The sequence below is a fragment of the Aspergillus mulundensis genome (assembly GCF_003369625.1).
Source record: "Aspergillus mulundensis strain DSM 5745 chromosome Unknown scaffold_2, whole genome shotgun sequence".
NCBI lineage: Eukaryota > Fungi > Ascomycota > Eurotiomycetes > Eurotiales > Aspergillaceae > Aspergillus > Aspergillus mulundensis.
The window spans coordinates 3,629,112-3,648,477 of record NW_020797890.1 but is presented as its reverse complement, the minus strand read 5'-3'; the positions used below and the strand labels follow the sequence as shown (position 1 = coordinate 3,648,477).

Genomic DNA, 19,366 nt, shown 5'->3' with positions numbered 1-19,366 from the left:
AATTTGAGCCTCCATCTTTCTTTGCATAATAGCGAGTAGATTTCCTTAGCACAGAGATAGAGTTATACAAATGGCTGAGCTTCGCTGACAATATATATATTGACAACATTCCAGGACACACTAGATGAGATCATAGACCGAAACCTGCAAACCAAAAGCCAGAATCGTACTTATATCCTCAGAGTCATGTAATAGCAAAATAGGATTTATGCCGAATAGATTATTTCACATGAAAACCCCATGCTGTGTTCTATCTCACACTCATGCCCACACACGCGATGTACCAAACCTCAACGTCTACATCTCATCCATCTAAACACCTAATTCATCTCAAATACCGGCGACACTCCATTCCAGCTCCCCTTGCTCCTCTCTTCCCAGTACCCATCCTTTCCCCCCTTCAACCGCCAGAAAACCTCGCCGTCCGCCACCTCATCAACCTTCATGAACCACCTCGGCTCCCAGCTCTGACCGGAAGCTTCCATATCGCGTCTCCTTGCGCGCTGCGCTTCCTCAAGCTGTACCTTGACTTCCTCGGCGCGGTCTACATCGCCGTCTTCAAGGGCGCGCTGGTCAGGGCGCAGCCGGGAGTCGGTGGCGGGGATCTTCTTGTCTTCGATAGAGGTAATTTCGTTGAGGGCTGCAGCAAAGGCCGGGAGGCCGTAGTGTTTAGGAGCGTTGGAGACAAGGGGGCCTGCAGTCCAGATTGTTGAGGTTCCTGAAGAGCCTCCGGACAGGGAGAGGGAGGAGGTCCAGGAACCTGTGAGGGAGATGGACAGTTCGCGGCCGGACGCATCGACGAGCTTGGTGGATACTTCCTCCGAGCGGCCGGAGAACATTCCGCCAGCCTTAAAGGTGGAGATTGAGCGGGCTCCCGTCGTCTCGTTGTGCACGGTCATCTCACCGACTGGTTCGACATATTTCTCGCCGGCGATGATGTTGCGGAGGAAGGACGTTGCCGGCGACAGGGAGAAGTGTTCTCCTGTGGAGTGCAGAGTGATGCGGAGTTTACCCTCTGTGACGATTTCAGCGGATTTACCCCAGAATTTCTGAGAGGGCCGCGGGGACTGGGCGAGGCTCCAGTCTTTGCTGTCTGCTTGGTAGGCAAGCTGGACGGGACGGTGGGAAACCTTTTCGGCGATGAAGCGGAAGCCCATATCCTCACGGACAAGCTCGTAGGTTTCGCCGAGCATGGGATTAAATGGTTTGCGGATTGCTCGTTCGCGAACGCGACTACTGGAAAGGGAGGAGAGAGCGAACGCAGTTACATAGAGGTGTCGTTCGTTTGCGTCGCTGACTTGTGCGGCCTTGTCAAGAAGGGCTGAGTATTCCATGACCTCCGCGGCCCGCTGAAGTAGAGAGAGAGGCTCATTGGAGGATACAGGCATTGAGATCTGGGAGAGGTCCTTGCCGACGTTCTTGCGGAGGAATCCAATCAAGCTGGGTGGCATCACCGTTGGCGCGGGAATATTGTTTCGACGGGGGACCGGGTCGAGCGGGAGTGGTATGAGGGTTTTAGGGCGCGCTGGGAATAATGGAGACTGTTGATCGTGCGCTTCACCTGTGTCTGCGGGTTCTGAGACATCATCGTCGCTATCTGATGGTGCATCGTCAGCAACAACATCGGCCGGGGCATCCGCTACTGTATCTTCGTCGCTGTCGCCTTTGATGGTAAGTAATTGAGAGTCGGTGGCGTCGACAGCGTCGAAGAACTCCTCCGACCTGTCCGACTCCACGCTCATTCGCGACTGTGAGGTGAGCTGAGGAGGCTGACGACGTTGTTGACTCTCCGAGAGCAAGACCCCAAAGTCGTTAACGACGTGGTCCAGGTCGCGCAAAAGAGACATGAGGCTCTCATGGGTGTCATTGGCTTGTTCTACACTGGCCAGACCGGCCGGTTTTCGATCAAGAGAAGTATCGCTTGGGGCGGACAGTTTAGATGAGGCCGCGTTGGAAGCCTTTCGTTTCCAGAATGGCCGCCTCTCTTCGCCATTAGTCTCGCCTGGATGCGGACTAGGCGACCGCCCAGACCGTCCACGAGGGGGATTTGGACTCATGTACTTGGGATCCGTGTCCTTGGCTAGTCGTCGGACAGCATCACGGGATCCTGAGACTCGGCCGACCAACTCTGCGACCCGCGCCCAGTCGCGCTCCTCGGCGGCGCTCGTCAAATAATGCTGCGGTGGTAACTGAAGTGCCGTGCTCGGATGCAGATGTCTCGGCGAGTGACTCCCATCGCCGGCGCCCTTACTGGATGAAGCCTTCTCCAGGACGCGCTTCCATGACGCAAACTCGGCATCATTGCGAGCGCGCAAATGCCAGACCTCAGTGCCAGAGTCGATAGAAATCTCGCGCGAAGTCTCGTTGCAAGCTACCGCAGCTAGGTTCAGCGGAATTGAGCCACGTAGGGTAGCAGAGTTCGGATCGTGGAAGTACGATAGTGTAGAGGTCGTAAAGTCGAGAGAGAAAAACCGCCGTGCCCACCCCTGGTGGCGCTTACGGCGACGCTTGAGAAGAAGACCGGTGTGTATTGTTGTCATTTCATCTCCCTCCTGAACCTGTATTTGGGGCGGCATTTTGGACATTATGCTATTGCCCCGCCTTCGCGACGAGGCGGACTCCGTCTCGCCCCCTGGTTGACTTGCCGCATGGGTCGTAGGAACCGATTGGGGAGGTAATGCAGTGGGGTAGGTGAGTAGCACGAGAGTCACGGTCTTGGATATCTGCTTCGAAAACGTGTTGTCGAATACCAGCGCATAGTTCCCACCTTCATTAGGAGGCACATCGTAGGTTCCCTGGACGATCTTATCCGCCTCACATTTACCGACCCATCGTATTTGCTTCAAGCCCATGCCCGTCAGCTTGTCGGTAAGAGAAGCCGAAGTGTTCTGTCGTGAGCTGGCGCCGCCATTTGCGAGGTTCTCGCTTGAATCGTTGCTGGGCGTATCGGTGGATGACAGGTTGGGCGTGGTGCGGACGCCGGATTGGCCGGGATGCTTGAAGATGCCGAAGTTGAGAGATTTCTTGTGCGGTTGGATGCTCCAGGAAATAGTATGCTCGGATTTGACAGGAACCCAGCGGACGAAGTAAGACTAGCAGGGAGATCGATGCTAGGTCAGCTCCAACCCCATGACTCTTCCTGGTGGCATTCTCACCTTGCTGTGGATTTCAAGCTCTTCCATGGCTGCCATAGCTTCGCAAGGGAACAGTAACAAATTCGCCGTCCACAAGAGAGAAAGCCAACGACGGCAAAAGGCCGCAATTCAATGCGCAAAGGAAGAAATGGGGTGGTAAGAGGGGTACGTAGGGGATTGAGTTGGTGCCTGAGGACAAGGAGGGGGAGGAGCAGGTTCACGGGGTCATTGACAATGGGAAGCACGAGACAACAGGATTATCGTGCAATGGTCCAGGTGATTGCAAGGACAGAGGGAGATCGGAGAATAAATCAAGGAAGAAGAGAAAGGGGAATGTCAGCGGAGGGAACGAAGAACCTGTCATCTTCCGCATGTCATTCATAAATAATGCGGAGATCTTAAGGCTGTGGACGGAGCCTCCGAGAAACACCGAGGATCTCTTTTCAGGGCGTCATCACATGGGCGGCCACTCACGAACCGAGCTTTCCAAGTTATGGAGTAATTTTAATCTAATAGCCTTGTCCAGGGGAAAATTATGACAGTGCCTAGTGGTACTAGTACTGGAGATGTCGTCATGGTTGTAGTATTGAGGCCCTATCCCCGCAAAATCATAGAGAATATTACACAGTATAGAAGAAGAAGAAGGATATGCTTGAAAACAATATGCAATCGCCCAATGCTTTATCGTCGCTTCCCACTCTGCATATTGGTGAACAACAGCTTAAACCCATTACACAGTGCCCGCATGTCTGGGTAAGGGTTGCGCTGCAGCTCGTAGCCTTGAGGAATCACCTTGACCGGCCAGCTATGCACTTGCGCATGCTCTCCGGCCTTGAAGCAAAGGAAGAAATACCCCGCATGCTTGGGGTCGATGCAGAAGGCGTACGCCGACCGTCTCGGGTTGGCCTTGGTATATGTCTCTAGCCACTGGTCTAAATAGCCGTTAGTACTTATTTGTTTAGAATGATGTGGGAATGTGACGTACAGGTCGTGTCTTTGCTGCCCTCTTGGTACTTTTCATGCAGCATCATCTCATCTACCTTCTTGGCCATGGCTTTGACATGGTTGAAGATCAGATCGTCCAGATCACTGTACGTGAATCGGCCTCCGACCTTCAGCGTACGCCCAACAGAAAACTCATTTTCCTTGTCCAATTCTAGCACATCGATATGTTGGAAGATGCCATCAGCCACCTTCCAGGTGACGGCCAGGTGGTCGGGTCCCTTTGAAGACGGTCGGATAACTACATCGCCGCGACTTTGGGATCCGAGGAACTCCACTGCCTGCGTGGAGTTGAACGGCCGGAACAGCGGATGCTTGATAACACGCATCGTCCGTCCGCCGTCCTGTGTCTTGGCCTCGAGAGCTTCCCGATCCTGATCTTCCTGGCGATGGTCCCATTCGCCTGCGTGTGCTCGGTCGGCAGCTGGCCTAGATGGCCGGCTGACTTGCTCCTCACGAAGCGAGACGTTACACGTAAAGGTCTTGCGATTCAGGAACATCACCTTGGCTGGTACAGTCTGGTGGAGTGAGTAGATAGCCCTAACAGGGATGTCGTAGCGATCTGTCATTTCTGATTCTCCCGCAAGTGCGTCCACACCGCAGTCCAGCTTGCCTTCGATATGGTCGTCCCTGATGCTCTTGATAGAGATCGGTACAACCATGCCCTCCGCAAGCGTCTCTGTTGTCTCACCAGTGAGCATGGTGAAGATATCATCTGTGCTGAGGAAAACAAATTGCTTTCGCAGTTCTTCGTAAGGCTGCTGGAGTTCTGCGCGAATCGTTTCGAGTGTAGCCCGCTTGCGCTGGTTGAGGTTCCTCTCAAGCTGTTCTGCGTATTCCTCGAGAATTAGGTCGTTCACGCGGTCCTGATCATCTTGTCGGAAAAGTTTGCGCACAATGGCACCAGGCCCATTATCATCTGTTTCTGCCTTGATATCCTCCTCGTCCAACTCCAATGCGTCCGCTGCCATCTTGCGAGCAATATCGTAGTCTTCCGGATGCACTCGGGTGTTGTCGAGGGGATCCGCATCCGCATCTGCGCTCTCATAGTCGATGTAAAGAAAACTTGCCGAGTTGTTCCATACCTTGACTCCCATGGCCGGATACTGCACTCCCACTCCAAGCAATGCAAACCGACTGTTGACCACACCTCCAGTCATGTTTACTATCTTCAGAAGATGTGCTGCCTTGCGGGGACCCAACCCACAGACGTACGGGAGAAGGTTAGCTGTAGCTTGGTCCGAGACAGCTTCGTTAATATCAACCCCAACCAGGTTTACCATGTCGACCAACGCGGTTTCGAGCTGCTTCAGCAGTAACTCTTGTGCCACCAGCTGCTGACCCGGCTTAAACTGAATCGACACAATGTCCCGACCGAGCGAGGCATACTCCTTCAGAGGACTCTGCAGATACTTGGCAAGCCCTACGCAGTAGTGGGTAAGGGGAGCGAAGCTGGGATGGTCTTTCTTCGCCCGCTCACTGTTTTGATAAAGCCGTGCCACTTCATCGTTAACGATCACTACATCAAGGCGGTCGCTGACCTCCTCATCACGGTCATCAGTGTATAAAGCGCCGCGCAGGTCCCTCGTATCCACAATTTCAGTCAATAACTTGTATAATCGTCGAGTCTCGGGAGACATGCCCGACACACCAATGACATCCGGGTGACGGCGATTAACAAGCTCAACCAGGGCGTCCAAATCTTTGCCGTCGGCAATGCCGCGATCCCTGTCACCCAAAGACAAGTCGGTGAACTTGCCGTTTTCAAGGACCCGACCGTCCTCCTCAACGTAAGACCAATGAATGGGGGCTCGGCCGACAACTCCGGTGCCTGTGGACAGCGTCAAGACGCGAGGAACCGTACCCAAAATCATACCTTTCGGCTTATATGGGGCCTGATCCAAGCGTTGAGAGAAAGCCTCTCGGCATTCTTTTGCAACATGATTTTCGCATTCCTGGCGAATGTTCTCCTTAACACTGCGGTTGATCACGCGCTCTAGCTTTCCTAGAGCTAAATCAACAGCTTCGCGTCGCATACGATTCCAAGAGTCTGCGAGTTCGCTGTAGTTATCCGACTCGATGTTGGGGTATAACCGCTTGCGGAAGTTTTCAAAGTTCTCAAATCGCACCTTGACCTCGATCAGACCTTCCTCTTCTGCCTTCAACATGCGGAGGAATAGTTCTGGGCTGCGCGCGATATCGCTAAGTTGTTGGTCTCGCAGATACTTGAATTCATAGTATGGGTGTTGTTCATCAATGCGCCGCAGGCCTTTTTCAGTGCGGAAGCAATCCACGGCACCATTCATGTAGTAAGCTTGGCGGATGACTTTGCGCATCTTAGGACTCATCACAATTTCCTCTGCAAACATACCCTTGGCCGCCTTGACTACTTGCGATGAGTTGTTGAAATCATTATCAACGAACCCATCCGCCATGTCGTCCGGACGCTCAGAAGGATCTTCCGTGTATTGACGACGGCCTTCTTTCAAGCAGTTTTGAGCGAATGCATCTGCTGAGATACCAAACGCGCGTACGAGACCATACGCCTTGCTATTTCGGACACGCTCGAAAAAGTTCCTCGTGAGCGCCTTTCGTCTTTGGACTTCCCCGGTAGCGTCTCCGTTGGTGAGGGTCAGATCTCTTATCTGCGAGGCGTACTGGAAATGAAGATAATCCTGGACGTCCTGTAGCTCCTCCATGGTAGTTGCTACGGGTAGCATTTCCTCCACAATCGAGTCGTCGACTGAGAAAACCGCTCGGATGTTGTCATATGTTTTTTGGATAGTGTTGCGTTTTTCAACCAGGGCTTTGAACTTGAGGTCATGGTCAAAAATATCCCACAAATCGGTCATGTTCAGCAACTTCTCTGCCCGGATTGTATATTGAGCGCCTGGATCGTCTGCTGAAGCCCCATCTACGGGGACCTTGACTGTGTGAATCATGTAATCCTTCCGATGTTGGAAAATAAACGGTACCTCCCAGTCATCGGTGACGAGAAACTCCAGAACCTTAGCCACGGAGCGCTGGAACGGTTCGCGAAGCTCTGGCTCAAGCCGTTTCTTCAGGAGCATGAGGTTTGAAATCCAGGCGGCTTCTTCTCGGAATTGGTCTTCGCTTAATACAACATTGCGGTAAGGTTTGCGCGCAATCTGATGTCGTTCAGGCTCGTCTACCATGCGAATTTGGTTATCTTCTTCGGTCAACATCTTTTCGGCAAGTTGCGACGGCTCAAAGACATCCTTGAGGTCTAAATGCTTTTCAACATCTTCCTCTTGCTGCTCCTCTTCCTCCTCCATAGCAAGAGCAAAATCGTACTCGTTTCCATCTCCAAAAGCAGCGCGCATGTCATCAAGAGCGTTCTCGTCAAGGCCAGTGGTATCCGTGGCCCCAAAGCCAATAGATTTCCTGGGACGGGCAACCTCTAAATCTTCCTTTTCTACTCCTTCATCGTCCGAGAACACATCTTCTTCGATGAAATCGTCCATCTCATCGCCCGGATGCCTTGGGTGCCTGTGGTAGTCTGGTGCGGGCTCATCTTCTTCGTCGGAGTTGAAGAAGTCATTAATGGCCTGAGACGGCTGCCGCGAATCTCGATCTTTATGACCGCGTTTGAGGCGCTTGAATTTCGACTGCAGCCTGTTAGCAATTCGTCTCGTCCGATTAGTAGTAATCTCGAGGAAATCATACATCTGCTGCAGCTGCAGATTGGAGCCCCGGATTGAGCTCGCCGATCAGTTCAAGATCTTCAGCGTCGAGATGTTCATCTTCGCGTTCTCGTTCTTCGCGTCTTCGTTTCCTTTTCTCCCGTCGGCGATGCTCGCGGTCGTCCTCTTCTTCGTCTTCGTCGACAATGAATCCTTCTCGGACCTAGCCATCGCCTTTGGTTAGTACAAACGACGAGAGCTAAAGCGCGCATCATGCTGTGGAGATGTAACTTACAGCGCGAGCTGCCTCTTCGTCATCATCCTCATCTTCATCCTCCTCGCTTGAATCGTAATGATTGCCACCTCTACCGAGGCGTTCTCCGCCTTCGCCATATTCATCAACAAGCTCCTCCTCATTCTCCTCATCGTCCAACATGGCCTCCCCCTCCACGAGGTCCCGGGCGCTCATCGTGGGTTGTCAGACTTTCTAGAGGCGAGATGGAAGGGTTCGTGAAGGTACGAGTGAGGCAATGCGCCGCGATGAACTAAGAAGCGCTTTATGTCCAAGAAGCGCGAAAGATCTATAAAGACGAGTCACCACCTCGACGAGAAGTTTGCGTTGCGAAAGTCTGGGGAGCTCAAAGAACGACCTCCGGCATGGATGGCTGGTTGGCCGGACTCTTTTCTGGTTGTGAGGCTGACTTTCTCACCGCCTAATGCAGGTGGCTGCTTCTGTGGCTAATGCATCACGTGCTTGATACCTGCTCTACTATGTATCAAAGCAGCGGCATACGTCCAGCCTCACATTAAAACCCTGGTCAAGTTCTTGACAGTCAGTGTGGTGCTTGATGCTCTTGAATGTCTGTAGGAGACCTAGAAGTATTCTTCTGTACCGTACTCCGTAATAGCCATATCTGAGATCAGAATCTGAGTGCCAGCACGGTTCCGTTGAAAGAAAGTACATCTACTCCGTATTTACCTTTGTTAGGACTAAACTCACTGGAGTGATCTTCAGTCTACAAACAAATAGCCTCAGTATAGCTTCAATTTGTTATTTAAGATAACAATAGTTGTGTTGGAGCCTCTATTCAATCAATATTTAATACGGGGTTAGCTATCTAGCCAAGCCCTCTAGGCGCCTGTGTTTGCCAATTCCCTCTATCTCCGCCCGAGCTCCACCAGCATTAGGTCGTCCTGAAATCCGTCCATCGTCCGTCGTCCCCTTCGGTCGGATGTTCCTCACTTCCCCGGTTGCCGATACTATCGTCTTGTTGATTTTTCACCTAAAGCATCTCGCAGTTGCGTCGATCCCTACTTGGCGGGCTTCAGGACAACGTTAAGAGACTGACTATCTGACACCGACTGTCGCAGCTAGGTCCAGGGGAAACCCCCACCTTGTTGGCTTGGACCTGCGGCACTTGTCTGCATCTGGCGCCCAACGAACAATCCACCTGGGTGGCTCACGGTTTTGTCACGAACGGTTGACCTGCCCTGCTCGTACGGCTCGTGCTCCGGTTCCTATTTCTGTCGATATCCTCTCTGCTCGAATTTCTTCGCCGCTTGACCCCTCATTCCCGGTGTTGATCCCCAGTCGCCGTAACGATGGCCGATCAATTCAAAGCGCGAACTCTGAAGCGCAAGAACGTCAAGGGTCTTGCGCTGAACGCTGCCCCGAAACCTACATCGACACCGTCCAACGGAGACGCCCAGGCTCCCGGAGCTGCTGGTAACGGCGAAGCTACTCGCACTGATACCCTGGAGATTGGTTTGGAGTTTAGATTGGATCTTCGTAGCGAGGATCTAGTTACTCTAAAAGAACTTGGTGCCGGAAATGGAGGAACCGTCTCTAAAGTTATGCACGCTTCGACCAAGGTCGTTATGGCCCGGAAGGTAAGACTACAATGTGTTATGGTGGTCGAACTTGGTTGACAACGCTGTTAGATTATCAGGGTCGACGCGAAAGAGAACGTGAGGAAGCAGATTCTGCGAGAGCTCCAAGTCGGTCATGATTGCAACTCACCGAACATTGTGACGTTCTACGGAGCTTTCCAAAACGAAGCAAGAGACATAGTGTTGTGCATGGAATATATGGATTGTGGGTAAGTATCCAATATTCTTGACGCCTTTTAGCGTGATACTAACGACTCGGCAGTTCACTCGATCGCATCTCAAAAGACTTTGGGCCTATCCGAGTGGATGTACTGGGAAAGATCACTGAGTCTATTCTGGCGGGTTTGGTGTATCTTTACGAAGCCCACCGCATCATGCATCGCGACATCAAACCATCCAATGTCCTTGTGAACTCCCGCGGCAACATTAAGTTGTGCGACTTTGGTGTCGCAACCGAAACAGTCAACTCTATTGCAGACACATTCGTTGGGACTTCAACCTATATGGCTCCTGAACGTATCCAGGGTGGCGCCTACACTGTTCGCTCGGATGTCTGGAGTGTGGGGTTGACTGTCATGGAATTGGCAGTCGGCCGGTTCCCGTTTGATGCGAGTGATTCCGCGGCTGGAGACCGGGCCAGCGCGGGGCCTATGGGAATTCTGGACCTTCTCCAGCAAATCGTCCACGAACCCGCCCCTAAGCTGCCTAGGAGTGACGCCTTCCCACCCGTTCTGCATGAGTTCGTTGCAAAATGTCTACTCAAGAAATCTGAAGAGCGACCGACCCCTCTTGAGCTATACGTCCGTATACCTGTTCTTTGTTGTATAGCCATTCTCTAACCTGCAATATAGGAGAAAGATGCGTTCCTGCAAGCCGCCAAGCGAACTCCAGTCGACCTTCAAGAGTGGGCTATCAGCATGATGGAGCGACATAACCGAAAGTCCTACTTGGCACCCCCTGCGCCGAAGTCCCTAAAGGAAAGTAGGGAGACTTCATCACCCGTCCAAGCCCCATCGCCTGTTCAAAAGCACGTGCCCAGCAGACCATCGCGCGGCGCAACCGGAGAAATTCCTCTTAACGTAGCTCGCGACATCCCCCCACAACATCGGCAACATACACCCTCGAACCAATCGCACTACTCCTCGAACCAATCGCACTACGCCTCGAACCAATCGCAATACCCGTCGAATCAATCGCATTACCCTCCAAACCCTTCGCCTTACCCATCACGTTCGAACCGCTCCTCGCCACCGATCTCACTGGAGCACCTCTCTCTCGAGTCGAAACAAGATGAGCATCGACCGACCCGTCGTCCGTCCCGGACCCCTTTGGGCGATACGAGTTCCAGCTTAGATCAGTCCCTACGACCTTCCATAGGATCCCGTTCGGCCAGCTCACATAACACGAATTCGCGGATGCCTCTGCAGAGCACCGCCCTGCCTTTCCGTGCTGCCCCTACCCCTGGCGGAGTGCCGGCTCCGAACTCTGCATCTTGGCAGCGGCGCGGCGACTATATGGGAGCCGTGTAAAATCCCTGCACCATGGTTCACCTTATCATCCGTTTCTGCGATTGACTGCTAAAATCTTTACGGGCCACCGTGTTTCTGATGACTTGCATCGGCAGGGCGTATTCGTTCTTCGACCATTTGTATTCACTCCCCCTTATGTATTTTCTTTCTTATCCTGGTTGATATTGTCGCTTTCCTACATCGACCGTGCTCCTTGGGATTGCCTCATGATTTGAAAAACCTTTGTCCGTCATCTCACTGTATCTCGAGGCTGGAACTCTTGCATTTGTCTTATCATCCGGGATTTGCATTTTCAAAACACACTGGCCCGTTCCTACTACAAATTCATATAAAGAATGTACGTCGCTGCAACTAATTTCTACATACAATCATTGAGTTAACACAGCTCCAAATATCTTGTCACGTGCTATGTTTGAGTGAATCAAGGCGTTGTGTTTCTCAGTGAATGACCACTTACAATACAGATCCATTTTGAATGGCAAGGATGAATATGCTTACCTATTGGCTAGGCTGCCTCTCTTGTGAATTATTTTTCCGCAGATTCTTCACTGGATTTGTGAATACACCTTAGTGTTACTCACTCTTCCTTGCTTAGCTCTTGAACTCTTGACCTTCGGACATATAAACGTCTCTCCCTTCCCATCCAAAGCCTCCCTCACTCTCTCTGATTTCCTCTTTCCAACTCATCTCTCAAGCCCTATTCAATCTATCATTTCCCTGAATGCGAACACCCACCATGTTCTTCCCCAACAAGCTACTGCACTACCTGGTGCTAGCATTCCTTCTTACCTCTGTCTTCGCAGCATCAGCTACCAAGGAGCATCATGCATCAGCTTTGAAGGATGTGCCCCCTGGTGAAACTGCTCCCTCTGGCCCAACTCGCCCTGGAACCCCTGCCAACTGTGTTAAATGGTACACGGCCCAGCTTGGAGATACTTGCGGCCAGGTCACTCTTCTTTTTGGCATTTCTCTCGAGGACTTTTACAAGTGGAACCCGTCTTTGAAAGCGGACTGTGAAACTAATTTCTGGGCCAAGTATGCGTACTGTGTTGGTGTTGGGGACGTCCCTGTGCCTACCACCAGCACCAGCACTGCTAGCACCAGTACCACTTCGTCTAGCTCATCCACTTCTTCCAAGTCATCTACCTCGTCTGGATCGAATGGCTCTTCTAGTTCGACCAGTTTGTCTAGCTCGTCTACGTCCAGTTCGGCCCATTCCACCAGCTCGTTGCCCTACTCGACCAGCTCCTTTGGCTACACGTCCACAGATTCTAGTGACACCGACAGCTCTACGGCTACCTCTTCCACTACTAAGCCCGCCAGCTCTGTTCCTGTCATCACAACCAGCGGACCACCTTTCGGCAGCTACACAATCATCAACCCCATAACAACGCCCAGTCCGTCCCCATACCCGACTCGCACGAACGACACTTGGCCTCCGACGCACACGATGCCGGGCCAGCCTGACTACTGCAACAAGTGGCATAAAGTCGTGGCTGGTGATACGTGCGACACGATCCAGTCGCGTTATGCTGTTTGGTGTTCGTATGATCAGCTGTATGTCTCCTCTTTCTCTACCTTTGAGTATATAGATTTATTTGCTAACACATCGCCTTATGCCACAGGCTAGAATGGAACCCAGGCCTCGCTGTGGATTGTGATTATCCTTTTATTGACTGGTGGGTGTGTGTTGGTATCGTTCCCCGGACCACATTGTCATTTGACTACCCTACCGGATACAACAATGGCTCAATCCCAGAGCCCACAGTCCATACGCCCACGGAGTTTCCTACGAACCTTCCTACCTGGACGGCTTCACCCACTCAGGACGGACTGGCGACCGGCTGCCAGGCGTATTACCAGGCTGAAAAGGTAAACACAGTGCCTCCCTATCCACCTTGATTTTTTAGCTGCATATACCCTAGTCATACATGATGATCAGCTAGCTAACTGTTTGACTTCGCCAGGGCGACACCTGTTCGAGCATCCTGAAACAGTACTACTACCTGACCGAGAAGGAACTTCACGACTGGAATCCCGCGCTCAAGGACGACTGCTCGGGTATCTTGGCGGGCTACTACTACTGCGTCGCAGCCTTCCCCAATGGTCAGCACCACGCACCGCCAACCGTGACCGGCGCGCCATCCCCTACAGACACAGACACAGTCAAGGAGTGCACTGCTTGGTACAAGGCAACGGCGGACGACAGCTGCAATTTGATCGCCTTGAAGTTCGGCACCTTCTCGGCTGAGCAGTTTATCAAGTGGAACCCGTCCGTCTTCCAGACTTGTAATGGGTTGCAGAAGGATCATTACTACTGCGTCGCAGTCCCTGACACCCCAACAACTCCCATAGGTCCCCTTCCAACCGCATCGCCAACCTCCCTACTACCGCGTCAACCAAATGTCATAAAGACATGCACTTTCTTCTGGCCTGTCTCGATGTAAGTTATCCCCACCCTCCATCCCGTGCCTATCTTACCCGATCGAATCTAACCTTGTTCTTCTTATGTGCAGTGAGGATACATGCGAGGACATTGTCGCTGCAAATGCGATAACCATGGACGAGTTCCTCCACTGGAATCCCGACCTAGTGGACAAGGACGTCGGAAAAGATGTATGTGCGAACCTTCTTCCCGGATACGATGTATGCATCGAGGCGCCAGGCGCGGGTAGTGGCAGCACATACATCGATTCCTCTTCTGCGATCCCTTCGCCATCTAGATCCCTCTCCATGGCGATCAAGACTCGGACATCGACGCCTGTCATCACCAAGGTGGCTGGGTCGGTGAAGACTATTGCCCCGGTGAGTACCCCGTCTGATTACATGAGTACGGGGTCAAGTACGTGGACTAATTCGGCAATCTTAGGCTGAGAAGTCCAAGGCATAGACGCACGCTTTGGTATAAATCGATAAATCGATGTATGCAAGTACTGTCTATCTATCGAGTACTTTGACAAATGTTTTCAGGTCCATTTCTTGTTGTTTTATTAGTTACCTACTCTTGGATTGTCCTTTGCGGTTACGAGGCAACATTCTCAGAAACTGCAGAGAGACTATGCTAGACCAAGCTACAATTTAACTAATTCTCATCATACTCTGTTCTCTTCTGGCGGTCATCTGGCACTGTTCAATTCATCTTAGGCATTAAATGTGGACTGAGAAGGATATGCGAATACTATAATTCGTCGACCATGGTTAACGACCATCCAAGTCTGTCTTGTAAACAAACTAGAACGACCCTCACTCTAGTTCCATTGATATGGAAGGTAGAGACGGATGTACCTGTTCTTACGGCCGTCAGAGCTCTTCTACATTCCTACTCTATAGATTCTATAGCCACCCTTTGGCTCCATTTCGGATACTTTCCAGACCTAGCGGTAGCATACGTTCACTCGATGAGGCCTTAGCACATTATCAGTCAAGTATAATCGGCGAAGATCAGAACACAACTCAGCTGCGGCCGACTGGGGGACAAGAACCCGAATTTTGGGTCCCACTCACCAGCCACATCCCAGAAGCCTAGGTAAAACGCTGAAGCCCTGAGCATAATTAAAGATTCTTCTCACGCCGACTCTATCCATCTGCACGACGAGGGTGGGATTCCTGAAACTAATAGCTCGACAGATGAGAAGGAACCGAGCAAGGAATCTGGTACTTCCATCCAGCTTAAACGAAGCGCCTGCCGTAAACTAATGAACAAAACAGTATACTTACGTCCCTGGCTAATTGCAGTGGCTGTCCGTTGACAAGAGCGAGTCCCGAGGATGCATACATCGGCGTCGGTGACTTGAAGGTGCTCTGTATGGACCATGGAGGCTTGTCTAAAGAAAGCTCCCGTACAGCTAGGTGCGTCCAGCTCAACCGTTTTGTCTTGGGCGTAGTTACAGTTCCATGGGGATCTTCTCGTAGATTATCATGTGCTGCAAGCAGATCATGAAGGGCTCCATCCGCAGTAGTATAGCCAACGCAATCGATATAATCAAGGGCCAAGACTTCTTAATTGTTGCTATATATCATGTACAGACAGGTGCACTGCACTGTGATGCCAAGCGGCAAGCTCAAGCTGTCTATATAGATTGAGAGCTCGCTACTTATTTTCGTCAAACTGCCCCCTTCTTTCGTTCATAGCCTTGAACCGGCCTTGATGCTCTCGTTCTATTGGCGGAGTCCCGGGGCATCGGGGTCTCTGTTCCTCGCCTTGCTAAGAGCACTGTACTTTTAGCAGTGCTTTCGAGTTGACGCAGAGGTTTGCCGCGGCTTTCAACCACAAGCTTGAGCACGTTTTCGTCTTCGCCTTGTTGACAAATGCCCACTTCTAGCTTCAGGTATTAAGGAGCAAGTCCAATGAGCCATTTAGGGCTTCGTTTTACCAGACTAGGATGAAAGGTCAAGACATGAGAGATAGTGGAAGCAAATGATGAAGGAGGATCAGGCATCTCAGATCCTAGCTAGAAGCTGCGTACCAGGACTGGAGTGATAAATAGCTTGTGTATCATATATAGATAGGCAGAGACATGTTGAGCATGCACTAATCCGATTGCCTTTTCCGGACCCAATCACGAAACCTCTCTTCCCAGCCAAACTCCACCAGCATCTCATTGACCCCCTCCCTTATATTCCCTCGCCTTGCCTCATTGTGACGGTCAAGCGTCGACAGATGACTCGAGTATCGGCCCCGTGCTTGAACAACTTACGGACAAGGTCCACCTCTCCCCTTCTGGCAGCGTAAAGCAAGGGTGCTCTCATTCGTCGTACACCTTTTCGCGTGCGAGCGTTGGGATCAGCGCCATGTAATAGAAGGAGATCAACGATCCCCTGCTTATCCAGCCCATTCATCTGGAGTGCGGCCTGCAGTGGAGTCCCCGTCACCGCTGGATATGTACGGTTTGGATCAGCCCCATTCAGCAAGATCATCTCGATCATTCGATACATATGGGCTGGAGGACAGTCCTGGAAAGCTGTAAACAGCGAGCCTTTGGGATATTCGATCGTCTCTTGGTCAACATCAAAGTCCGCCGTGTTGCACAACCATTCTACAACGGCCACATGACTATGCTTGATTGCCTCCACAAACGCTTCAAAATGCAGAGGCTCGGTGTCATTCCCGTACCGGCTAGATCTTTCATCCAGATACTCGATCATCTCTAGATCTCCGATTCGAGCCATATTAATGTATACAATGCAAAAGCCTGTCCAGGGAAGAGTTGCTGAGCCCCGAGATATTCGTGAGTCGTCTAGCCAAGTATTTATGACGTCTCGATTGCCACGCTGAATAGCAATCCTCAGTGGCCCCTTTGCGTCCGCCGCTGCAAAGATCCTCTTGAAATTGGGTATCCATGCTGATGTCCAGTTCCCATACAACAGAAGTGTTTCCATGATAGCGCCAGTCCCCTCTCGCGCCGCCAAGAACAATGGATAGTATGCCCCGAGGTCGCTCCAGGTCACATGTAATCTGGCACTTTTCTCATCGAGCAGCATCTGCAGGTATACTGCATCATTGCGCCAGATTGCATCGAGCATGAGCATGATCTTCACTTGGGCACTTTGATAATCGCAGACTTTTCTGTAAGAATCCCACGTTTCCTTGCGACGCTTGTGTAAATCCGAGTCCAGATATGATGCTAAGTGAGGAGAATACGCTGGAACCATCGCGTCGATTATGAGTTGAATCTGCACGTCTCTATCTGATGTTACTCGCCTCAGACTTGCCTCAGTATCATCCAGAATATTGTGCACAGCTTGCGAGAGACCACAGGGTCGCTCATCGTGGCGGTTGATCTTCTTGCGAAAATATTGGCGCTTTAGAGGCTGAGGCAAGTAGCCCCAAGACCAACAATCCCATGAGTGATAGCTGAAGCGGCTTCTTTCGATGTAATGCTCCTCCTCTAGGCGGTCCGTATCAATGAGGAAGGTGAAGATTTGATTCGCAAAAGTAGATACATAAATGAGAAGGTGCTCTTCTTGTTTGATAGGAACTCACTGTTGACAAGGCGTGCTCTGAAGATTTCTGGTATTGGCCAAATTTCGACGGCGTGTTTGATGATCAGGAGAAGGATCTCCGTGGGGAGTCTTGGTGGAGGCAAAGGGGAAGGCATGATAGGTGAGTGAGATCGACCAGAGATCAAACAAGATTGACAATGCCGGATCTCTAGTAATGAGGCTGTAAGGATGAAAAAGGGTTGATGTAGCGAAGGTAGGAGGGCTGTGCTCACGCTGAAATGATCACCACAGCTTGCATCGACACCAGGATCTATTTCTGTAAGGTATGACTCAGGACCTCGGGACTGTCGAATAAAACTGAACATCACCAGCCTTATTGAGGTCTACCATTAGGCTAAGTAGAGGAGAAATCCAGCTAGGATAAAACCACAAGTATAACTCCAATCCGAAAACGCTTTGACGCAAACCCGCATAATGCCCCTAACAGCTGGAAGATCTTTGGATAAGTCAAAGCCCAACGATCTTTCGGAAAACGACATTCGGAATGATCCTGCCATCTCCAGCAACTCCCTGCTCAGGTAACAGTTTTCCATCGCCCCTCGCAAGATCCGTCAAGAACTTGCCCAGGTGCTCCGTGGGCGAATCACTCTTCGTGAGCACATTCCGCATCAACGGACCAAAGAAAGCGTGCAGCGCCTTTGCCTTGAAAGACTGCTGCTCTGGCCGTTGGAGCCTGGCTTTTAGAGTCTCGGGGTCGTTCGCTGTATCTACATAGGCAGGGCGCACGGAGAAGGGTTTCAGACTGGGATATTTCTTGGCTAGATCCAGAAGTGCCGACTCAGCTTGTCCTTTTGTACGGCCGAAGAGTGGTGTAAACATGCCGGGGGTTTGCGTTGCCTGATTGACGGTGTTAGTGAGAAGGCGTTCCGTGCAAAGGGAATTAAGGGGTGGACGTACACCCTCCCCAGATACATAGACAAAGTTGAACGAGTCTGACAGTGTCGAGAAAGCCTCTGCCGCAGCAAGGGGGTAGTCGAGAGTGATCTTGATATAATCCCTGCAATTGTCAGACCAGGGCCCATAGACTCTCACCATTGAGAGGCGGGGCTTACTCCTTCGAAACCAACGTCTGCGAAATGCCCTGCGCCCAAATACATCCATCCGCTCCCTTCAATTTCTCCAACAGCTCAGGCGGATACTCGTTGTAGTTCTTGTGCTGGATAACCGTAACATTTGGCTTGTCTTCGGCTGTAGGCACGGGACTGCGACTGAGGATATACAAGGCGGAGATCTCACCCTTTGGGAGGCTGAGGATGTGGTTGAGGGCTGCAGAGCCGACGACGCCTGTGGCGCCAGTGAGAATGAGGCGCATTGTGATTCAAAGCCTGAGGCTATGGTGCTTACCGGAGGCGGGGAAGAACGACGACGTCGACGATGCGAGGAACGTCCGCTTTAAAGGAGATCCTGGTGCAAATCATGATGCGCTGACCGGACTCGGAGTGCTAGCCGGAGATACTGTCGATCTCGATACGGTAAGTCCGGACCGGGCTTGGCGTCAGCCTTCTTTCAATTCCGGCGTTTGATCTATATCCTTCCAATCTTTGCTGCGGCTGATGTGAGAAGCTTTGGCCTTGGAGATACTCCCGATTGCTGTAAGCCTCGGAGATTGACTCTTAAATCCTCTGTGATGCCTCGCGTATGATCCAACCCAAGCCTCGACATATCTGGTCGCACCGCCTACAAATATGCAGAAAGATGTTAATGACTAGCCAATAGCGTTGCTTATAATAAACCTCTAGATTATTTATGTGTAGTAAGTAATAAGTTATAAGAAAACCTTAATTATTATATACTACGCTAGTTTTAATTAAAATAAGCATGTTTTAGGCGCTAGCCCTTTAAGTATTTAATATACTTTTTAATTAAGTAATACATGGCTATACTATAAAGCTATATATATATTTTAAATAGGAAATATTACTAAAAATAAAAATAATAAAACTTTTATACTTTTAATTTATTAATTAAAGGGCTTTTTTAAGGCCTGTTATATTTTAAAATTTAATAAACTTAATTACTTTTAATAATTTAATTATTTTATTTATAGGGTTTTTTTTTCCTAGCACATGGTAAAACTTTATAAGGTATTACTTATAAATATTTTATATAAAAAAGTATTTATTAATTAATTAATATATAATAATTAAAATTTTTTAACTAGTAA

General features: G+C 50.7%; 6 protein-coding genes across 6 annotated transcripts; 2 read left to right on the top strand and 4 right to left on the bottom strand.

Moving 5' to 3' along the window:
- Nucleotides 1-320: 320 nt before the first annotated feature.
- Nucleotides 321-3,182, bottom strand: DSM5745_03803 (oxysterol-binding protein related protein OSH3; the record flags this gene model as incomplete). Its single annotated transcript, XM_026745819.1, has 2 exons — nucleotides 321-3,092; nucleotides 3,156-3,182. 2 exons carry the CDS (start codon nucleotides 3,180-3,182, stop codon nucleotides 321-323), a joined length of 2,799 nt encoding a protein of 932 aa, XP_026606685.1.
- A 633-nt stretch (nucleotides 3,183-3,815) lies between these two features.
- On the bottom strand, nucleotides 3,816-8,249 carry spt6 (chromatin-remodeling histone chaperone SPT6; the record flags this gene model as incomplete). The annotated part of the gene is made up of 4 exons (XM_026745818.1): nucleotides 3,816-4,066; nucleotides 4,120-7,765; nucleotides 7,824-8,003; nucleotides 8,076-8,249. The coding sequence occupies 4 exons, from the start codon at nucleotides 8,247-8,249 to the stop codon at nucleotides 3,816-3,818; spliced, it is 4,251 nt and encodes a 1,416-aa protein (XP_026606684.1).
- Nucleotides 8,250-9,382: 1,133 nt separating this feature from the next.
- Nucleotides 9,383-11,199, top strand: ste7 (MAP kinase kinase Ste7; the record flags this gene model as incomplete). The annotated part of the gene is made up of 4 exons (XM_026745817.1): nucleotides 9,383-9,670; nucleotides 9,722-9,879; nucleotides 9,933-10,470; nucleotides 10,522-11,199. The coding sequence occupies 4 exons, from the start codon at nucleotides 9,383-9,385 to the stop codon at nucleotides 11,197-11,199; spliced, it is 1,662 nt and encodes a 553-aa protein (XP_026606683.1).
- Nucleotides 11,200-11,935: 736 nt separating this feature from the next.
- Nucleotides 11,936-14,089, top strand: DSM5745_03800 (uncharacterized protein; the record flags this gene model as incomplete). Its single annotated transcript, XM_026745816.1, has 5 exons — nucleotides 11,936-12,756; nucleotides 12,825-13,071; nucleotides 13,167-13,642; nucleotides 13,716-14,004; nucleotides 14,069-14,089. 5 exons carry the CDS (start codon nucleotides 11,936-11,938, stop codon nucleotides 14,087-14,089), a joined length of 1,854 nt encoding a protein of 617 aa, XP_026606682.1.
- Nucleotides 14,090-15,813: 1,724 nt separating this feature from the next.
- Nucleotides 15,814-17,297, bottom strand: DSM5745_03799 (ankyrin repeat domain-containing protein; the record flags this gene model as incomplete). The annotated part of the gene is made up of 2 exons (XM_026745815.1): nucleotides 15,814-17,087; nucleotides 17,183-17,297. The coding sequence occupies 2 exons, from the start codon at nucleotides 17,295-17,297 to the stop codon at nucleotides 15,814-15,816; spliced, it is 1,389 nt and encodes a 462-aa protein (XP_026606681.1).
- Nucleotides 17,298-17,649: 352 nt separating this feature from the next.
- Nucleotides 17,650-18,514, bottom strand: DSM5745_03798 (putative nucleoside-diphosphate-sugar epimerases; the record flags this gene model as incomplete). Its single annotated transcript, XM_026745814.1, has 3 exons — nucleotides 17,650-18,039; nucleotides 18,100-18,199; nucleotides 18,255-18,514. 3 exons carry the CDS (start codon nucleotides 18,512-18,514, stop codon nucleotides 17,650-17,652), a joined length of 750 nt encoding a protein of 249 aa, XP_026606680.1.
- Between the last annotated feature and the right edge of the window lie 852 nt (nucleotides 18,515-19,366).